The sequence below is a fragment of the Ahaetulla prasina genome, chromosome 7 (assembly GCF_028640845.1).
Source record: "Ahaetulla prasina isolate Xishuangbanna chromosome 7, ASM2864084v1, whole genome shotgun sequence".
NCBI lineage: Eukaryota > Metazoa > Chordata > Lepidosauria > Squamata > Colubridae > Ahaetulla > Ahaetulla prasina.
Window position 1 is genome coordinate 101,041,450 of NC_080545.1, and position 21,351 is coordinate 101,062,800.

Genomic DNA, 21,351 nt, shown 5'->3' on the forward strand with positions numbered 1-21,351 from the left:
AGTTTTTTCAGTGCCGTTGTAACTTTGAACGGTCACTAAACGAACGGTTGTAAGTCGAGGACTACCTGTGGCCCATTAGAGGTGACTGAGGCTTTGCTGCTGGGCATCCCCAAATCTAACCCACTTTTCCCCACTCTTGAGACTCCACCTCCCATCATCCCCTGCCAGAGGGGGAGTTTTTTCCATCTCAGGGGTCTTGGCAGCTGCAATCCCCCCCCTCCCCCTCGCCCGGCTTTCATGCCTGCGCAGAGCCCTGGAATTTGTCAAATGAAATTATGAATCATCCAAGAAACAGAAAATGCATTTTGAATTATGGGCCAAACTCCTTCAGGCTTCGGGATTGGAGTCTGCCAGAGACATTTTTCCAGGGAAGTCTGGCCTTCGGGCCCTTCTTCCTGGTGCTTCTGTGTGCGCAGGGTATCCTCTGAGGATGTGCAGAGTGTTTTCCTTGCACTACCAGTTGCAAAACTTTACTTTTTATGCATGCAAGTGGACCCCAGGAAGGCATGCATGGCGTTTTGGTCTTCTGTGGGTGATCCAGTCAAGGGTTCAAGAAGGCTTTATCCTCAGATCCCTTCTCTTCTCTTCTCTTCCCTTCCCTTCCCTTCCCTTCCCTTCCCTTCCCTTCCCTTCCCTTCCCTTCTCTTCTCTTCTCTTCTCCCTTTTTCCTTTCCTCTTTCTCCTTCCCTTCCCTTCCCTTCCCTTTTTCCTTTCCTTTCCTTTCTTTTCCTTTCCTTTCCTTTCCTTTCCTTTCCTTTCCTTTCCTTTCCTTTCCTTTCCTTTCCTTTCCTTTCCTTTCCTTTCCTTTCCTTTCCTTTCCTTTCCCTCCCTTCCCTTCCCTTCCCTTCCCTTCCCTTCCCTAACCTTCCTTTCCTTTCCTTTCCTTTCCTTTCCTTCCTTTCCTTTCCGTTCCTTTCCTTTCCTTTCCTTTCCTTTCTCCAGTCTCTTATTTCCTCCTTTCCGTTCAGTTCCTTTCCTTTCCCTCCCCTCCCCCCTCCTCTTCCCGCAACCCCAGCATTCCCATTGCCAAGTGCCCATAAACAGGAGGACCCATATTAAAGTCACTTTTCCAGGTCTCCCCGTAAGGAATCCAGCTGGGTCTTTTCCAACCGCCCAAGCAAAGGCTGCTGCCCTCTAGAAGGGGATTCTCCCCTTTGGTCTGTCTGTTTGTGTGTGTGTGTTTGTGTGTGTGCCCCCACGAGGAAAGGAGGAGGGTTCCCTGTGGCATTCATTACGAAGCCGGCTCCCCATGCATCAGGAGAAGCACAGCTGGATTTGGTCAACCTTCCCAGGCTCTGCTCTCCCGTTGCTCAATGCACTTCTGTCTCTCTATTTTTTTAAAAAAAGAAAATAGCAGTCTAGGTTGGAAGAAAAGGAAATTTTTACTCAACGCCGCCAACAGCCAAAGACAACCCTGGGTGTCTGCCGGCACCAAACCCAGTCCAGCACCTGTTCCCTTTCTCTGCTCCGTCCAAGCCGGACGCTGCGATCCGGCCCCCTTTGCCTCGCCTGGACGGGCCTCCAGATTGGGAACAGGCCCCCTAGCAGCTGTCCTGGCCGAGGCGGGGCGTGGGCGGGAGAGGAGAAGGTTTTGCAAAGGAGCACAATCTTGCCGTTGTGGGAGGTGGCGGAGTGTGCCGTGGGCCACTCGGTGGGTGAGACGGCCGCTAAAGGACCTCGCAGGCGGTCCCCGACTTACAACGGTCCGTTTAGTGACCGTTCGGAGTGACAACGGGGACTGGAAAAGGGGACTTTAACGATCTCGTTTGCAAGGAAGGGAAATCTTGTCGTTGTCTCAGATTGCAGAGCGTGTGTGTTGATGTGCGCTCAGAGGATGGGAAAGCCACGAAAAGACATCCGAGGCCGTCCCCGATTTATAACGGTTTGTTTAGTGACCGTTCAGAGTTACGACAGCACTGGGAAAAGGGATTTATGATCATTTTTCCATACTAACCATCCTTACGGCTGCTCCATGGTCACCTGGTCAAAATGAACTCGGCGGCTGGCTCATATTTACGACGGCCGCACTGTCCCTAGGTCACGTGACCTCCTTTGGGGAACCTTCTGACAAATTACGTGATGTGTTCATTAAAAAAAAACCCGGTAGTTCCTGAGCATGCGCAGAGGGCCTTTGCTTGTGCCGCTGGGTGGTCCCCCTCCCCAAGGGCTGGTCCTGAGGTTACAGAAGAGAGAATTTGCCAAAAGGGTAAATTTCTTCAGATTCTTGAGGAGCTGGCTGACCCAGCTGGGGAAAGGTCTGGGGGCCAGGAGGGGCTCCTCTGCTGCCCCCCCCCATGGGGTGGGGAATCCCCTCTCCTCCTGGCATCCTGAGAGGCCTCTGACCCTGGGAGGGGAGCGGGTGTCGCCCTGCACGGGCTGCTGCAAACATCTGTAGCCCATTTCCTTCCTGGGAACCATCCAAAGAATGGACGGACGGCTCATCAGTTGCTTTTTGCCCTGGTGAAGTTTGTGCGTGTGAAGGATTGTGAACGTTTGCATGTTTTGGGGAAAGAGTGACCCCCTTCCTTCCTCTGCTCCCCCCCCTTTCTTTTGGGGGGGGGGAACAAGCAAGCCTGGTGCCAAGGCTTTTGGCCTTTTGGTCTTTCCTTTGGGAATGACTTTGGTTTTAGACGAAGGTTTGAAGTTAAAAATGTGGGATTCCAGGAAAGCCTGATTGATTTGTCTGCCTCTCTCTATCATGTGTCTGTCTGTCCATCCATCTATCATCTGTATCTATCTAATCTCTATCCATCAATCCGTCCACCCATCCATCTCTATCATCTGCTTTCTTTCTTTCTTTCTTTCTTTTCTTTCTTTCTTTCTTTCTTTTTCTTTTTTCTTTTCCTTCCTTCCTTCCTTTTCCTTTCTTTCTCTTTCTTTCTTTTTCTATCTATCTATATCTATCTATCTATCTATCTATCCATCCATCCATCCCTATCATCTGCCTGCTTTCTTTCTTCTTCTTCTTCTTCTTCTTCTTCTTCTTCTTCTTCTTCTTCTTTCTTTTCCTTCTTTCTTTTTCTTTTCCTTTCTTTCTCTTTCTTTCTCTTTCTATCTATCTATCTATCTATCTATCTATCTATCTATCTATCTATCTATCTATCTATCTATCTATCCATCCATCCATCCCTATCATCTGCCTGCTTTCTTTCTTTCTTTTTTCTTTCTTTTCCTTTCTTTCTTTCTCTTTATTTCTTCATCTATCTATCTATCTATCTATCTATCTATCTATCTATCTATCTATCTATCTATCTATCTATCTATCTATCTATCTATCTATCTATCTATATTCATCCATCCCTCCATCCATCTATCTCTATCATCTGCCCTTTCTTTCTTCTTCTTCTTCTTCTTCTTCTTCTTCTTCTTCTTCTTCTTCTTTCTTTCCTTCCTTCCTTCCTTCCTTCCTTCCTTCCTTCCTTCCTTCCTTCCTTCCTTCCTTCCATCCACATTTTTATTCAGGTAGTCCCAACAAACTTCTGTTGCCAAGCGAGACAGTTGTTAAGTGGATTTTGCCCCATTTTGTGAACTTTCTTGCCAGGGTTACTGCAGCTGTTTCTTGTCTTTCCTTCTGGTGCTTTGGTGAACCCGGAATCCTGCTATGATGCTCCCCCCCCCACCCCGCGGTCCTTCCTTTCTCCAGACTGACCAAACCCAGATCCTGCAACCGTCCTTCCTATGTTTTAGTCTCCAGCCTTTGATCCTCTTAGTTGCTCTTCTCTGAACGTTTTTCCAAAGTCTCAGGATCTTTTTTGTGACCGAAACCAGACACGATGGGGGGTATTCCAGGTGTGGGGAGAATGTCCTGACCGTGTTCCCTTCTCTTCCTCCCCTGCAGACAGCAAAGCCATCGTGGACGGCAACCTGAAGCTCATCCTGGGGCTGATCTGGACCCTCATCCTCCACTACTCCATCTCCATGCCCATGTGGGAAGACGAGGATGAGGAGGACGCCAAGAAGCAGACGCCCAAGCAGCGTCTCCTGGGCTGGATCCAGAACAAGGTGCCCCAGCTGCCCATCACCAACTTCAACCGTGACTGGCAGGACGGCAAGGCCTTGGGAGCGCTGGTGGACAACTGCGCCCCGGGTGAGCGTGCCGGGCGGGGGGCGGGGGGAGAGTGGGAAGATGGGAAGGGGGGGGCGGGGGGAAGAAGCACAGGATGCCCCCCCCAGTACAGCCTTACGGGACCCGATGCCCTGCAGATTGATTGAATGATTGATCGAATCTGGAGAGGTTTGCAATATATTTAGCCATAAAGGATATAGCTATTTATCTTCTCATTCATCCATCTATCCATCTTCTTCCCTTCTCCTTCCTTCCTTCCTTCCTTCCTTCCTTCCTTCCTTCCTTCCTTCCTTCCTTCCTTCCTCCCCTCACTTCCCTCCCTCCGTCCCTCCCTTCCTTCCTCCCCTCCATTCTTCCTTCTCTCCTTCCTTCCATTCTTCCTTTCCCCCTTCCTTCCTTCCTTCTCCTTCCTTCCTCCCTCCTTCCTCCCTCCATTCTTCCTTCTCTCATTCCTTCCTTCCTTCCTTCCTTCCTTCCTTTTCCCCTTCCTTCCTTTCTTCTTTCTCCCCTCCCTTCCTTCCTCCTTCCTTCCTTCCTTCTTCCATTCTTCCTTTTCCCCTTCCTTCCTTCCTTTCTTCTTTCTCCCCTTCCTTCCTTCCTTCCTTCCATTCTTCCTTTCCCCTTCCTTCCTTCCTTTCTTCTTTCTTCCCTTCCTTCCTTCCTCCCCTCCCTTCCTCCCCTCCCTTCTCCCTTCTCTCCTTCCTTCCTTCCTTCCTTCCTTCCTTCCTTCCTTCCTGCCTGCCTGCCTGCCTTCCTTCCTTCCTTCCTTCCTGCCTGCCTGCCTGTCTGCCTTCCTTCCTTCCTCAACCATCTATCCACCTTCCCTCTCTCCCTCCCACTCCTTCCCCCTCTCTCTTTCCTGCTCTTCCTTCCTTATCATCCATCCAAAACAGTCGTAAGTCACTTTTTCTCAGTGCCGTTCTAACTCCAATGAGCCACCTGTATTGTAAGCTGCCCAGAGATACCCTGTAAATTTTATAAACAAGCAAACAAACAAACAAAACAATAAACAAGCGGTTTCAGCCCTTCCTTAACTTGACAAGAAAGAAAATCGATAAGAAGGCTTATAAAATCCCCTTGGCATGGAAAATTCTGGAAGGGACCGGATGCTTCTCCGGTGACGTTAGAAACAAAGCCCAGGGAGATTTTTTTTAAAAAGGATATTTTTCCTCCACACATCCAGGCAAGGATTTACATATCCCGCTCTGGAATTTGCTGACTTCAGGGTTTGCTGGTAGCTGCTGCTGAGATGATTTAAATCAGTATTTCTCACTCTGGATAACTTTATGAAATGGGGGGGGGGACTTCAACTCCCAGAATTCCCTAGCCAGCACAGCTGGGAATTCTGGGAGTTAATCCCCCTCATAAAGTTGTCCAGAGCAGGGTTCTCCAACCTTGGCAACTTTAAGACTTGTGGACTTCAACTCCCAGAATTCCTCAGCCAGCTGCTCTAGACTCCCAGGAGGGAGGGGCCGCTGGCTGAGGAATTCTGGGAGTTGAAGTCCACAAGTCTTAAAGTTGCCAAGGTTGGAGACCCCTGGTCCAGAGTGAGAAACACTGAAGTTTAAACTGTGAGATGGGCTTCAATTGCCCCATACTCCACCTTCTCTTCCTCCCCTCCACAAACCCCCCTCCCTTCTAGCTCTGATGATGTTACCTAGTTGGGTCATGAAATGTCCCCAAGAAAACCACCCAGCTCAGAGACCATCAAGGACCTCACTCTTATTGTCATCCTCTTTCTCCTTCTTCTTTCCTTCTTCTCCTGTTCCCTTCCCTTCTCCTTTTCCTCCACTGGACGTTTTTAAGAAATTAGACAACCATTTTTAAAAAAATTTACATTTATATCCCGCCCTTCTCCGAAGACTCAGGGCGGCTTACATTGTGTAAGGCAATAGTCTCATCCTATTTGTATATTTTGTCTGAAATTGTCTGAAATTTTATAGGGTTTCCTGCCTGAGCAGGGGTTGGACTAGAAGACCTCCAAGGTCCCTTCCAACTCTGTTATTCTCCTCCTCCTCCCTCCACAATCCCGACTCTCTTCTAGCACGGATGATGTTGCCTAGTTGGGTCTGCAAGAAAACCACCAAGCTCAGAGACCACCAAGGACCCCAGAAATATTCTCTTCGGTTGAAATCTGCCACGTTTGGACGCAAACCCCGTTTGTTGTCCATCTGTCCATCCTGCACTTTTTGCCCTTCCTACCTTCCTTCCTTCCTTCCTTCCTTCCTTCCTTCCTTCCTTCCTTCCTTCCTTCCTTCCTTCCTTCCTTCCTCTCCTCTCCTCTCCTCTCCTCTCTTGCTGCACGGGTGGCCGGCTTGGCTGGCGAGGACCTGGCCCTGGCCATTCTAACCTAAACAATCTGGAAGCAGATTTATAGCCCTGGAGGATTTGCACACACGGACCGACACACACACACAGAGAACACCACTGAGTTTGGAAAGCTGGCCAAATTTGGACATGCTCAGAGGCTTCGCTGGACCGGGGTGTGTGTGCAGAAAGAGCCTGGCTAAAATGGAGCTACTTTGAAAGTTTTTCTCCACCTTCCAGTACAGAGGGGTGGGGGTGGGGTGGGGTGGTGGGGTGGTGGGTGGGCGGTCAGAAAATGTATCCCTCCCTCCTTTCTTTCTCTCTTCCTTCTTTCCTCCCTCTTTCCCTCTTTCTTTCTTTCTTTCTTTCTTTTTTCTCTTTCTCTTTCTCTTTCTCTTTACTCTCCCTTTTTCTTTCTCACTTTTTCAGTCTCTTTTTCTTCTCTTCTTCCTTCCTTCCTTCCTTCCTTCCTTCCTTCCTTCCTTCCTTCCTTCTTCTTTCTTCTCTTTCTTTCTCTTTACTCTCCCTTTCTCTTTCTCACTTTTCAGTCTCTTTTCTTCTCTTCTTCCTTCCTTCCTTCCTTCCTTCCTTCTTTCTTTCTTTCTTTCTTTCTTTCTTTCTTTCTTTCTTTCTTTCTTTCTTTCTTTCTCTTTCTCTTTTCTTTCTCTTTCTCTCCTTTCTCTTTCTCTTCTTCCTTCTTCCTTCCTTCCTTCCTTCCTTCCTTCCTTCCTTCCTTCCTTCTTTCTTTCTTTCTTTCTCTTCTTTCTCTTTACTCTCCCTTTCTCTTTCTCACTTTTTCAGTCTCTTTTTCTTCTCTTCTTCCTTCCTTCCTTCCTTCCTTCCTTCCTTCCTTCCTTCCTTCCTTCCTTCCTTCCTTCTTTCTTTCTTTCTTTCTCTTTTTCTTTCTCTTTACTCTCCCTTTCTCTTTCTCACTTTTTCAGTCTCTTTTTCTTCTCTTCTTCCTTCCTTCCTTCCTTCCTTCCTTCCTTCCTTCCTTCCTTCCTTCCTTCCTTCCTTCCTTCCTTCCTTCCTTCCTTCCTTCCTTTCTTTCCTGTCTCTGCCATTCTTCAGCAAAGAAGCAGCTCATTTAACCAAATGGTGGGAGAACCAAACATTTGGCCATTAATTGACTCAGGAGTGCAGCCTGCCTTCCTCGCCCTCCGGTTTTTGTCCTGAACGATGACCCTGTAGGGTAGGCTGGGCTGAGAGAGAAGGACTCGCCTTACAGTCAGCCAATTACCAGGGCTGCAGGTGGATTTGAACCCAGAACCTAATCCCTGTCGGTTCTCATACACACACCCACACCCAACTTCAAGCCAGGGTCTCTTGCTGGCCGCACCTTGCATCCTTGCAGAAGGACCCCAGTTGGAGCCTTCTGTGCCCCCCTTGTACCCCTGACCCACTCTTTTCTTTCCCTTCCAGGCCTGTGCCCAGACTGGGAGACGTGGGACCCGAGGCAGCCGGTGGAGAATGCCCGTGAAGCCATGCAGCAGGCGGACGACTGGCTGGGGGTCCCTCAGGTACCCCTTGGAGATCAGGGAGGGGGGGCTGGCTAGCTGGGGGCGGGGCGGGGGGCAGAACATCCTGGCACCAGGAAGGGGAACCTCCGGCGGGGGGGGGGACAAGCAGGGAGGGGGGAGCAGACAGTGTTCCTGGGAGCTTTGCAAGAGGCAGGTGGAAATCCAACCCGTTCAGCCTCTCAGCTAACCGTATCAGGCTTGCTGGAAAAAACGGGGTGCCCTCTGCGAATTCCCCTGAAATTGATCCGTGCTCTCTTTGCAGGTAATTGCCCCCGAAGAGATTGTGGACCCCAACGTGGATGAGCATTCGGTCATGACCTACCTCTCGCAGTTCCCCAAAGCTAAACTCAAACCCGGAGCCCCCCTGAACTCCAAGCAGGTCAACCCCAAGAAAGCCAAGGCGTATGGGCCTGGTAAGCAGCCCTCGGGGGAGGGGACGGGGGGGTGGCGAGGGTCCCAGAACCAAGAAGGGTCAAATGATGGAGGGAATAGTTGCCTCCTCCCTCCTTCTCTCCCTTGCTTTGTCGGCTCAGCCGATCTTGCTATTTTAGCAAGTCAATGAGCCAAGTTCCAAATTCCAGTATTCCCTTCATTTCCCTCCCCTCCTCTTTCTTCTTTCCTTCCTCCTCTCTCTCCTTCCTTCCTCCCTCCTTCCTTTTTTCCCTTCCTTGCCTTCCTCCCTCCTTCCTTCCTTCCTTCTCTCCTTCCTTCTTTCTCTCCCTCTCACCTCCCTTTTTCCCTTTCCCTTCCCTTCCTTCTCTTCCTTTCCTGCTTCCCTTTCCCTTCCTTTCTTCCTTATCCATTTCCTCTTCTTTTTCCTTCCTTCCCCTTCCCCTTCCTCCTCCTCCCTCTTTCCTGCTTCCCTTCCCCCTTCTTCTTCTGCCCCCATTCCTTCTCCTCCATTTCTCCTTCCCCTTCTCCTGCTCTTTCTCCTTCCCCTCTCCCTTCCCTCTTCTTCCTCCTTCCCCTCCCTCCCACCTTCCCTCTTCCTCTCCTCTGGAGCCAAGGTTGCCCTTCACCCACCTTTCTCACCTTCCCCCAGGTATCGAACCCCACGGAAACACGGTGCTTAAGCCAGCCCATTTCACAGTTGAGACTGTCGAGGCTGGCTTGGGAGAAGTGTTGGTGTACATCGAAGACCCCGAGGGACACACGGAAGAGGTAGGCCTCCCACCCACTCCCCAGCCCCCCTCCTTAACAGGCCCTGCAGCTTCTGCCCAGCCAGGGAGTCTGACCCCTGGTAGCTGCTCTCAAAGCTGCAAAAGAACAGTTAACCGGTGGAACTCCTTGCCACCAGAAGTTGCGGATGCTCCATCACTGGAGATTTTCAAGACGAGACTGGACAGCCATTTGTCTGCGGTGGTATAGGGTCTCCTGCTTGAGCAAGGGGCTGGACTAGAAGACCTCAAAGGTCTCTTCCAACTGTGATATTCTTTTTTAAAAAAACAAACCATTTATTAAATTTGCAAACATTAAAATACACAGTACAAAAAAAAAACATAACACACAAAGAAAAAACAAACAAACAAAAACAAACACATCAACATTTCAATACTAGTAACAGCTTTTCTACATCGGTATCTCTATCCTAAGTAACCTCTTTACACAAATTCTACTTCTATGTATCTCTTATCTTAACTTACATCCTTATTTAAATTTAAATTTAAACAACTGTGTTATTCTATTCTTTTCTTCTTCTATTGTTCTTCTGTTCTGTTCTTGTTATTCTAATAGTCAGATATTTTGTTATTCTGTTATTTGTATTCTGTTATTGTTAATATTATCCGTTATAGTTCTTGTTCTGTTATTATTCTGTTATTGTTGTTTTGTTATTCTGTATGAAAGGGTCTCCTGTTTGAGCAGGGGGCTGGACTAGAAGACCTCTAAGGTGCCTTCCAACTCTGTTATTGTTCTTCTGTTTATCATTCTGTTATTCTGTTCTTGGCCCACCCACTTTTCCTTGGAGATCTTTCTCTCTTTTGCCTCCTGCCCTGTGCAAAAATCTCCTCTAAGGATCTGAAATAAATAAAAGGGGTTTTAAACCAATCCACCCCTTCCCCCTAGGGGCTCCAAGCGATGGAAGCTGCCGTGGGCCGGCTGGCACTGCCGACTGGCAGGAGACACACCGAGTAGCAAAATCACCGAGTTGGAAGGGACCTTGGGGGTCTTCTAGTCTAACCCCCTCCTCACGCGGGAAAACTTAAGACCATCCCAGACAAATGGCTGTCCAATCTCTTCTCAAAAGCCTCCAGTGTTGGAAACACCTGCAACCTCTGTTGGCAAGCCGTTCCACCGGTTAATTGTTCTGACGCACAAAGACTCCCGTCCTTCCCTTCTCCTCTCCCCCCTCTGCCCCGAATGGCATGACAGGTTCCCCCCTTCCCCGCCATGCCCGGGGGGAAAAGAGGCTGCCAGGCTGGGTTTAAGACCTTCAGCTGCTCCAGCTGGCACCGCAGGGTGACGCTGGCATCCGCCGGGGGCCGTGACTTTGCAGGCATGTAGGCGAAGGCTGGAGAAGTCCGGAGGTTGTGCTGAGCGACATGCGGCAGCTGTTGGCACAAGCCGCTGGCATGGCTGGGTTAAAGCCCCCTCCCCGTTTCTTTCCTTTTCCCCAGGCCAAAGTGGTTGCCAACAACGACAAGAATCGGACTTACTCTGTCTCCTACGTGCCCAAGGTGGCTGGCTTACACAAGGTGAGATGGCCGTCCCGGGGCGGGTGGGGTAGCAAATTTTTGGGGAAGCAGGGTATATATACTCCCCTCTGCAATGTCATGGGAATGAGTTTTACAGCAGCTTTGTCGAAAAGTGGTATTCCATTTCCTGTGTGCAGCCAGACCATTCTTTGGAGAACTATTGGTTCACTTAACGACCGCAGCATTTGCTTAATGGCCACTGCAGAAAAGGTCGTAAAATCAGGTTGGTCACCCGCGAGTCTTGATTTATAACTGTCATGATTTTACGCCCACGATGGGCAGACTCCATGACGGTCGTAAGAGGGTGTCTGGTTTTTTCCCTTCTTGCTTACGATCTTGCAACCGGGAAAGTCCAAGTCAGTTTCTCACTCTTTGCTGGGTTGTCTGATTTCTCCTGATTTTTCCCTCTGCTGCTCCTCCCCAGGTCACTGTCCTATTTGCGGGCCAAAATATCGACCGGAGCCCCTTTGAAGTCAACGTGGGCATGGCGCTCGGGGACGCCAGCAAAGTGACCGCCCGTGGACCAGGCCTGGAGCCCGTGGGAAACGTGGCCAACAAACCCACTTACTTCGACATTTACACCGCAGGTAAGGGAGGGGCTGAACAGAAAGAGGGCACATTACTTTGCCTAATAGAGGTAGTCCTCGACTTTGTTTCGTGATTGTTTGAAGCCACTAATGACCGGTCCTCAAACTTATGACCGTCACAGCATCATTATGGTGACGTGAACAAAATCCAGGCGCTTTTTTGATCCGCCCAGGTGGCTTCCGACAAGAAAAGTCAATGAGGGAAGCGGACTTGCTTAATTCTTTTAACCACTGCAGCGATTTGCTTAACGGCGGCCACAAAAACGGTCGCAGAATCAGGTGGTGACTTACTGAACCACTTCCTTGCTCGGCAGTGGAAATTCCGGGTTCGCTTGTTGCTGTTAAGTCGAGGATTATCTCTCTATATTTTTTGGGGGGAGGTGAGGAGAAAAGAAATCTTGTCAGCAATATCAGGCCGCTAACGGGGGTCTCCCGTCTGCAGGGGCGGGGGCCGGTGACGTGGGGGTTGTGATCGTGGACCCCCAGGGACGCCGGGACACCGTGGAAGTGGTCTTGGAAGACAAAGGCGACAATATTTTCCGTTGCACCTATCGGCCCGTCCTGGAGGGTCCTCACACCATCTACGTGACCTTCGCGGGGGCTCAGATCCCCAAAAGCCCCTTCACAGTCAACGTGGCGGAAGGTAAGACCTCCCCCCTCCCCTCCCCTCCCCAGCTCTAATGGGGCTCCCTCTCCCTCCCCTCTGTCTCCTTTCTCTTCCCACTGACCCTCCCCGCCGCTGTGCTTGTTTGCCATCTCTAATGACCTCCTGACCACTAAACCAGCAGCTCCCCCCCCGACCCCACCCCGTTGTCCCGTGGAGACCACCGGCCAAGCTTATCCACGCAAGGGGCGGCTAGAGGTGGCTGTTAGAACAGGGGTCTCCAACCTTGGCAACCTTGAGCCTGGCGGACTTCAACTCCCAGAATTCTGGGAGTTGAAGTCCGCCAGGCTCAAAGTTGCCAAGGTTGGAGACCTCTGCGTTCGAAGATCTCTAGAACTTCCGGGTGAAGTTCCCGGTCCAAATAAGGAGGCTGACCCAGGCGGCCAGACGGATCCGGTTGGCGCCTCTCTGCCAAATCTACCTCGCAGAGTTGTTGTTTTTCGAGGGGGGGAGAGAGAGAGAGAGAAAGACCGGTTTCTTCGCTTGGGGAGAAGGGTGCGACCCGAGCGTGGATGGTTGGCCGACACAAAACGGCGCCGTTATCTTAACACAGCGGTTAATCCCCCCCCACAAAGTTTCTGGGTTTGCAAATCGGTGGTTTGGGGAGAGGGGATGGTTTCCGCGAGAAGTGGCAGCCGAGCGGTGCGTGCGCAGCTCCATTTGCGCGAGCGGTGTGCGTGTACGTCCATGGCTCGCACACATGGAGCTTTGCACGCGCGCACAATTGCCCATGGATTAGGAAAGTGGAGCTGCACAAGGACCCGGCCCAGAATTAAGGGGTGCTCCTCTTCCAAAGTTAAGTCCCCCCCCTGTTTCCATGCAGGGGAAAGAAGGAGATTTCTTAGCAAGAGGGAGACCCGTCCTACTGATAAAAAGAGAATCCAGGTCGTCCTCAACTTACGACGGTTCATTTAGTGACCATTTAAAGATACAACGAAACTAGGGGAAAAAGGGACATGGCCGTTTTTCACACTTACGACCGTTGCCACATCCCCGTAACCCACTGGTCGAAATTTCGACGGTTGGCAACGGGTTCATATTTATGACGGTCCTGAGGTCACGTGATCACTTTTGCGACCTTCTGACTTAGAAAGTCCATGGGGGATCCAGATTCACTCAACAACCGTGCTACTGACTTCACAATTGAAGTGATTCACTTAACAACCGTGTTACTGACTTCACCATTGCGGCGATTCACGTAACAACCGTGTTACTGACTTCACCATTGCGGCGATTCCCTTAACAACGGTGGCAAGAGAAGGTCATAAAATGGGGCGAAAGTCACTTAACAATTTGCCTCGCTTAGCCACGGCCAACTTGGACTCGATTGCGGTCGCAACTCGAGGACTTCCTAAATTTGTGGCTCAGGGTTGGACTGTGGAGAAGCTGGCTGGGGAATTCTGGGAGTTGAAGTCCACACTTTCACGTTGTTGAACCTGAGAAACACCGATTCAGAGGATTTTTAAAAGGCTGTGTGTGAATTTGTGCAGCAATTGAGGTAGTCCTCGCCTTATGACCACAACTGAGCCCCAAAGTTCTGTTGCCAAGTTAGATGTCTGTGAAGTGAATTTTGCCCTGTTTTACAACCTTTCTTGCCATTGTTGTTCAATGAATCCCTGGTCGTTATGCGAATCCAGCTTCCCTGGAGACTTTGCTCGTCGGAAGGTCGCAAAAGGGGGGGGGTTGTCATGTGACCCCCCCGGGGAACACCGCAACCGTCATAAATGTGAGACACTTGTGAAGCATTTGAATGTTGATCCCGTCATCCCGGGGGAATGCTGCAACGGTCATAAGTATGAAAAACGGTCGTAAGTCACGTTGTAACTTGGAACGGACACTAAGTGAACTGTCGTAAGTCAAGGACTATCTGTACTCAAAATCATCGTCTTCCGAATCCGTTTTTCCATCCCTCTCCGTTGTCCCCAGATACTGGACTTCAGCAACCTTCATCCCCAGCTGCAAGATTTTGGTCTTTGTGGTCCGAGCCGGGTAGCAATTTTAGCTCTGCTTTGCTGCAAACACATCCCCCCCCTCCCCGGGATTTTCTCGGGGGCTGAGGATCGACCCGGGAGCGGCCCATCATCCCCTGCTTTCCTGCAGGGAAAAACAGGAACCGCTGACACATCGGGGCTTCCTGCGTCCTGTGACTCCACCCTGCACAAATATTTTTCCTAGATTTCTAAACTTTCTCCCGGAAACAGCTCGGCGTCCATTCAAAGCCGCTTCCCCCCCCCCCAACATCCGTTTCATTGCTTGCAAAACATTTTCCCAAATTACAGGCAGTCCTCGACTTACAACGGTTCATTCAGTGACCGTTCGGAGTCACTAAACGGCGCTGAAAAAAGTGCCTTAGGACCGTTTTTCAACAAAACCTTTGCAGCCTCCCACACGGTCACAGGATCCAAATTCAGAGACCGGCTCATACTTACGACGGTCGCGGGGCTCCCTTTTGCGACCTTTCTGACGAGCAAAGAGGGACGCTAGATTCAGTTAGCAACGGGCAGGCTCCCTTGCGGTCGTAAGTCAAGGACTACCTGTACATGAGCCAGATCACCTTTCTTCCTTGGGAGTCCAGTGGAAAATCTCAATTGGTGTGCATTTTTGTCTGGGTGTAAAGTGCATTTCTCATATAATCAAAAAATAGAAAATAAACCTGGGAGCAGGAAGGGGTGAAGGAAATCCCTCTAAACATGCTCAGAGGCAACCCTAATCAACTGAAAGGACTTCTATGACAGGAGCCCCCAATCCCGGGGATGTGTCCCACTTACAGGGCCTGTCCTGTTTGAAACTGGGCTGTGGAAGCGGTGGCGAAATTCAATTTTTTTACTACCTGTTCTATGGGCGTGGCCTGCTGGGCGTGGCAGGGAAAGAATACTGCAAAATCCCCATTCCTTCCCCACTCCTGGGGGAAGGATATTGCAAAATCCCCATTCCCACCCCACCCTGGGACCAGCCAGAGGTGGTATTTGCCGGTTCTCCGAACTGCTCAAAATTTCCGCTACCGGTTCTCCAGAACCGGTCAGAACCTGCTGGATTTCAACCCTGCGTGGAAGCGCTGCAGAAGTGGGTTTCAGCAGGTTCTGACCAGTTCTGGAGAACCGGTAGCGGAAATTGTGAGTAGTTTGGAGGACCGGTAGTAAAAATTCTGCCCCCATCTATTCTCTGCCTCCCAAGTCCCGGCTGATGGGGAGGAAATGGGGATTTTGCAGTATCCTTCCCCTGCCACGCCCACCAAGGCACGCCCACCAAGGCACGCCCACAGAACCCGTAGCAAAAATATTTGAAACCCACCGCTGATTAGCGATAGGTGAGCTTGTGCAAGCAGCGAGCAAGTGGGCGCACGCTCACAGCTTCACTTGTGCGAACGGCGGGCCCGCCCGCCCACATCGCTCGTGCAAATGGAGCTGTGCGTGCACACACAGGCTCGTCCGTTGCTGCTTGCGGGTAAACCAGAGGTCTCCAACCTTGGCAACTTTATGCCTGGCGGACTTCAACTCCCAGAATTTGCTGGCTGAAGAATTCTGGGAGTTGAAGTCCGCCAGGCTTGTAAAGTTGCCCAGGTTGGAGACCCCCTGGTGTAAACTTTACTTCTCCCTTCCAACCTGCCGGTCCACAAAGCTGGAAAGTTTGGGGAAAGGTGTTCTGTGCAGCCCTTGGGGAGATCAGCGTTCCCATTTCACAGATGGGCAAACTGAGGGCGGAGGCTATTTATATGTTTATATTTGTTTATATTTACAAATATAAACACTATATACTAGTGTCTCCCCTTCTGGCTGAGCCCTTCTGCTTTTGAGGGGGGGGGTGTCTTTTCTTTGCTCCCCAAACTAGCTTCCGGCCACGACCACCCCACCCCCGGCTTCCTTGCCCCCCCCCCCGGGGTCTATTCACTCCCCCCTTACTAACCTTTCTCTCTTCCCTCCGGCCCCTGCAGCGCCGCCTCCTGTCCCCCCGCCCGGCGTCTCCCCCATTCAGATCATCCCTCAATCCGTCTGTACCCCGCCCGCCGATGCCAAGAAAATGCCACCCCCCACACTGCCCAAGCCGCATAAACCAAGTTAGTATAAGCCCACTCGGCTTACCTTCTGCATTTGAGCGTCCTTGGCATGGGTCGATCCGGTGATAGCATGGCGTGCGTCAGTTTTCCGGTGATCCTGGTTTCCTTCGGATGCTTCCTAGCCAGGATGGGGAACCTGGGTTAGATGCAAAGGTTGCCCGGTGTTTTTAAAACAGATGTTTAAGCCAGGGGTCTCCAACCTTGGTAACGTTAAGACGTGTGGACTTCAACTCCCAGAATTCCTCAGCCGGCTGGCTGAGGAATTCTGGGAGTTGAAATCCACACGTCTTAACGTTACCAAGGTTGGAGACCCCTGGTTTAAGCAACCCTGGCACAATTTGAGATGTTGGTAAATGTTTGCACGATCTGGGCATCCTTACTCTTAAGATGGGTGGACTTCAACTCCCAGAATACCCCATTCTTGGGGAATTCCTGGTGAATTCTGGGAGTTGAAATCCACACGTCTTAACGTTACCAAGGTTGGAGACCCCTGGTTTAAGCAACCCTGGCACAATTTGAGATGTTGGTAAATGTTTGCACGATCCGGGCCTACTTACTTTTAAGATGGGCGGACTTCAACTCCCAGAATTCCCCATTCTTGGGGAATTCCTGGTGAATTCTGGGAGTTGAAATCCACACGTCTTAACGTTACCAAGGTTGGAGACCCCTGATTTAAGCAACCCTGGCACAATTTGAGATGTTGGTAAATGTTTGCACGATCTGGGCATCCTTACTTTTAAGATGGGCGGACTTCAACTCCCAGAATTCCCCATTCTTGGGGAATTCCTGGGGAATTCTGGGAGTTGAAGTCTGCCCATTTCTGGGCTGCGGCCCATTTGGAACTGGGCCGCACCAGCGACGAATGTGCGCAGCTTCATTTGTACGAGCGGCGGGTGCTCACACACGCGTGCAAAGCTCCATTGACAGGAGTGGCAGGTGCTCACACAGAAATGGAGTTTTGCACACGCACGCACACGCCTGCCGCTTGCGCCACGCCCCTTCCCCCACCGCGCCAGTTGGGGGGGGGGCCCAGAAGCCCCTTTCCTTGATTGTGCCCGCATGGGAAGCGGAGTCCTGCTGGGTCAGAATGATGGGAGGATGGAAAAAACCGAGTTTGGTAACCTTCCGTGGGAAGCTTGCAATACAGGTAGTCCTCGACTTACGACCGTTCGTTTAGTGACCATTCAAAGGTTACAACAGCACTGGAAAAAAGTGACCCAGAACCCTTTTTTTAAACACCGTTGCAGCATCCCATGTGGTCACGTGATTAAAATTTGGACGCTCTCGGCCCCAGACTCGTCTTTAGGTCTCCTGCGTGAGCAGGGGGTTGGACTAGATGACCTCCAAGGTCCCTTCCAACTCTGTTACTCTGTTATTATTATTATTGTTAAGACGGTTGCCGTGTCCCCTTTTGCCACCTTCCGATGAGCGAAATCCAAACTGGATTCACTTAACAACCGTGTGACTCATTTAATGTCGGCAGGGATTCTCTTAACAATGGTGGCAAGAAACGGTTAGCTTAGCAACGGAAATTATGGGCTCGATTGCGGTCGTGAGTCGAGGACTATCTGTACACTGGGGGTTTTGTTTGGAAAAAGGAGGGGGGGGGCTGGCATGATTCGATCTCGTTGCCTGTTTGGGGGTGGAATGCAACAAGGGGCGTTTCCTTGGCACGCTTGCTTGCGTTGTGCTCTTGGCTGGCTGTGGGACTTCGTGCCCTGCATCGCATGAGCTGAGGACCCCTCCCCCCAGCCCTGGCATGGTGCCCAGCAATTGGGTGGGATGCAGACCCGCCCTCTTTGGGGGCTGCCCCCTTGGGGAGGGGAGGGCCTCCTCCTTCCTCCTTCCTTTCTTCCTTCCTCCTCCTTCCTCCTTCCTCCTCCGTTTTTCTTTCTCACCTTCTCTAATCCTCAATAATTGCTAATCCAATCATAACTTCCCATCTCTCTCTTTTTCTTTTTTTTTTTGGTGGGGGGTGGGCTGGGGCTGGAAAATTCCTTCCTTCTCCCTTCCTCCTTCCCATTCTTCCCTCCTTTCATTCCTTTCTTCCTTCCCTCCCTCCCTTCCTCCCTTCCTCCTTCCCATTCTTCCCTCTTTCCTTTCTTCCTTTCCTCCCTCCTTCCTTCCTTTCTTCCTTCCTCCTCCTCCTTCCTCCTTCCCATTCTTCCCTCTTTCCTTTCTTCCTTTCCTCCCTCCCTCCTTCCTTCCTTCCTTCCCTCCCTCCCACCCTCCCTTCATCCTTCCCATTCTTCCCTCTTTCCTTTCTTCCTTTCCTCCCTCCTTCCTTCCTTCCCTCCTCCTCCTCCTTCCTCCTTCCAATTTTCCCTCTTCCTTTCTTCTTCCTTCCTTCCTCCTTCCTTCCCATTCTTTCCTCCTTTCATTCCTTTCTTCCTTCCCTCCCTCCCTTTCTCCTTCCCATTCTTCCTCTTCCTTTCTTCCTTCCTCCTCCTTCCTCCTTCCCATTCTTCCCTCTTTCCTTCCTTCCTTCCTTCCTCCTCCTTCCTTCTTCCTCTTTCCTTTCTTCCTCCTCCTCCTTCCTTCCTCCTCCTCCTTTCTTCCTTCCTTCTTCCTCTTCCTTCCTTCTTCCTCCTCCTCCTTCCTCCTTCCCATTCTTCCCTCTTTCCTTTCTTCCCTCCCTCCTTCCCTTCCTCCTTCCCATTCTTCCCTCTTTCCTTTCTTCTTCCTCCCTCCTTCCTTCCTTCCCTCCCTCCCTCCTTCCCTTCCTCCTTCCCATTCTTCCCTCTTTCCTTTCTTCCTTCCCTCCCTCCTTCCTTCCTTCCTTCCCATTCTTTCCTCCCTCCCTCCCTCGCCCCAGTTCTTAATTGAATCACTGCAGTTGTTAATCTGCAGTGAGTCCAGTGGTGAAATCCAATTTTTTTTTTACTACCGGTTCTGTGGCCGTGGCTTGGTGGGCGTGGCAGGGGAAGGATACTGCAAAATCCCCATTCCCACCCCGCTCTGGGGCCAGCCAGAGGTGGTATTTGCGGGTTCTCCGAACTGCTCGAAATTTCCGCTACCGGTTCTCCAGAACCTGTCGGAACCTGCTGGATTTCACCCCTGAATGAATCTGTCTTCCCCCCCTTGAATTCTGCTTGTCAGAAGATCACAAAAAGGGATCATGTGATCCCGGGACACTGTGACCGTCATAAAGACGAATCAGTTGCCAAGTGTCTGAATTTGGACCACGTGACTGTTGCAATGACCGTGGGGAAAACCGTCATGCGTCCCTCGGTTCAGTGCCCTTGTAACTTCAAGCGGTCCCTAAACGACTGTAGGTGAGCCCAGAGCCTCCAGCATTCCCGTCGTTTCCGTCCTTCGTGCTGGGAGGCTGCTTCTTCTCAGGTTTTGGCCTCTTCGGTCTGCCCCTCTTCCTGCTGGGGTGGCTTGCGTATCGGGTGGGGTGCATGGGGACCTGCGGGGGTGGGGAGGGCGGAATCTGCTCCTTGGCCCTGGGTGCGAATCTTGGTTTGGTTCTTCCAAGTCTCTTGGTGGGGCTGGGTAAATCCTGAGGACACGCAGGACTTTTGGCATTTGAGGAGGTCTCCACCTTCCTCTCCATCCATCCATGCTGTGATCCAACCTCTTCTCTTCTCTTTTCTTGTCTTCTTTTCTTTTCTTTTCTTTTCTTTTCTTCTCTTCTCTCTCTCTCTCCTCCCATTCTTCTTCCTCCCATCTCTCTCTTCTCCTCTTTTCTTCTTCTCTTCCTCTTCTCTTCTCTCCTCTTTTCTTCTCTCTTCCTCTTCTCTTTTCTTTTCTTCTCTCCTCTCCTCTCCTTCCATTCTTCTTCCTTCCTCTTCTCTCTTCTCCAACTCTCTTTCTTCTTTCTCCTCTCCTCTCCCTCCTTCCTCTCCTCTCTCTTCTCATTCTTCTTCCTTCCATCTTTCTCTCCTCCTCCTCTCTTTCTTCTCTTTCTCCTCTCTCCTCCCATTCTTCCTTCCATATCTCTCCCCCTCCTCCTCCTCCTCCTCTCTCCTCCTCCTCTCCTCCTCCTCCTCCTCCTTCTCCTCCTCCTCCTCCTCCTCCTCCTCCTCCTCCTCTCTCTTTTCTTCTCTTCTCTCTCCTCTCTCCTCCCATTCTTCCTTCCATATCTCTCCCCCTCCTCCTCCTCCTCCTCCTCCTCCTCCTCCTCCTCCTCCTCCTCCTCCTCCTCCTCTCTTTCTTCTCTTCTCCTCTCTCCTCCCATTCTTCTTCCTTCCATCTCTCCCCCTCCTCCTCCTCCTCCTTCTCCTTCTCCTCCTCCTTCTCCTCCTCCTCCTCTCTTTCTTTTCTTCTCTTTTCTTGTCTTCTTTCTTTTCTTTTCTTTTCTTTTCTTCTCTCTCTCTTCTCCTCTCTCCTCCCATTCTTCTTCCTCCCATCTCTCTCTTCTCCTCTTTCTTCTCTCCTCTTTCTTCTCCTCTTTCTTCTCTCTTCCTCTTCTCTTCTCTTCTTCTCTCCTCTCCTTCCATTCTTCTTCCTCTCCTCTTTTCTTCTCTTCTCCAACTCTCTTTTCTCTTTCTCCTCTCCTCCTCCTCCTCCTTCCTCTCCTCTCTCTTCTCATTCTTCTTCCTTCCATCTTTCTCTCCTCCTCCTCCTCTCTTTCTTTTCTTCTCTTCTCTTCTCCTCTCTCCTCCCATTCTTCCTTCCATATCTCTCTCCCCCTCCTCCTCCTCCTCCTTCTCCTCTCCTCCTCCTCCTTCTCCTCCTCCTCCTTCTCCTCCTCCTCCTCCTCTCTTTCTTTTCTTTCTCTTCTCTCCTCTCCTCCCATTCTTCCTTCCATATCTCTCCCCCCTCCTCCTCCTCCTCCTCCTCCTCCTCCTTCTCCTCCTCCTCCTCTCTTTTCTTTTCTTCTCTTTTCTCTTCTCCTCTCTCCTCCCATTCTTCTTCCTTCCATATCTCTCCCCCCCCTCCTCCTCCTCCTCCTCCTCCTCCCTTTTCTTCTCTTTTCTCCTCTCCTCTTTATCTGAGAGATGCTTTTTGTCTTCTTGACAGCTTGCAGCCCAAACGCCTGCCGGGCCATGGGCCGGGGTCTCCAGCCGAAGGGGGTGCGCGTGAAGGAGGTGGCGGATTTCAAGGTTTACACCAAAGGAGCCGGCACAGGGGAACTCAAGGTCATGGTCAAGGGACCAAGTAAGTTAGGAGTTTTTTTTCCTCCTTATCTTAGAAGAAATCTAATACTGGTCTCTGAGTTGCAAGAAATGTACCCGGTGGTCTTCTTCTTACGACCACATCTGAGCGCCAAATTTCTGATGCTAAGCGATACATTTGTGAAGTGAGTTTTACCCCCTTTTACTGCGGTTGTTAAGTAAGTCACACGCTTCTTCAGTGAATCGGGCTTCCCCATTGATTTTGCTCGTCAGGCAGTCACAAAAAGGGATCACGTGACCCCGGGGACACTACAACCGTCGTAAATGTGAATCAGTTTCCAAGCATTCCAGTGTCGATCCCTGGGGATGCTGCCCTAAAAACGGCCCTAAGTCACTT

At 50.8% G+C, this 21,351-nt stretch overlaps 1 protein-coding gene across 8 annotated transcripts in view; it reads left to right on the forward strand.

Annotated features, from left to right (window-relative positions):
• FLNC (filamin C) overlaps positions 1-21,351 on the forward strand; it is a 94,328-nt gene that overhangs the window by 19,740 nt on the left and 53,237 nt on the right. For 4 of the 8 annotated variants that reach the window (XM_058189845.1, XM_058189849.1, XM_058189846.1 and 1 more), the window contains exons 2-10: positions 3,839-4,087; positions 7,796-7,893; positions 8,156-8,306; positions 8,936-9,054; positions 10,509-10,586; positions 11,011-11,173; positions 11,616-11,816; positions 15,769-15,891; positions 20,860-20,997. In XM_058189845.1, coding sequence (XP_058045828.1) covers positions 3,839-4,087; positions 7,796-7,893; positions 8,156-8,306; positions 8,936-9,054; positions 10,509-10,586; positions 11,011-11,173; positions 11,616-11,816; positions 15,769-15,891; positions 20,860-20,997 — 1,320 coding nt within the window. The remainder of the gene's footprint in view (positions 1-3,838; positions 4,088-7,795; positions 7,894-8,155; positions 8,307-8,935; positions 9,055-10,508; positions 10,587-11,010; positions 11,174-11,615; positions 11,817-15,768; positions 15,892-20,859; positions 20,998-21,351) is intronic. The other 4 variants (XM_058189847.1, XM_058189851.1, XM_058189848.1 and 1 more) reach the window with 1 other exon arrangement.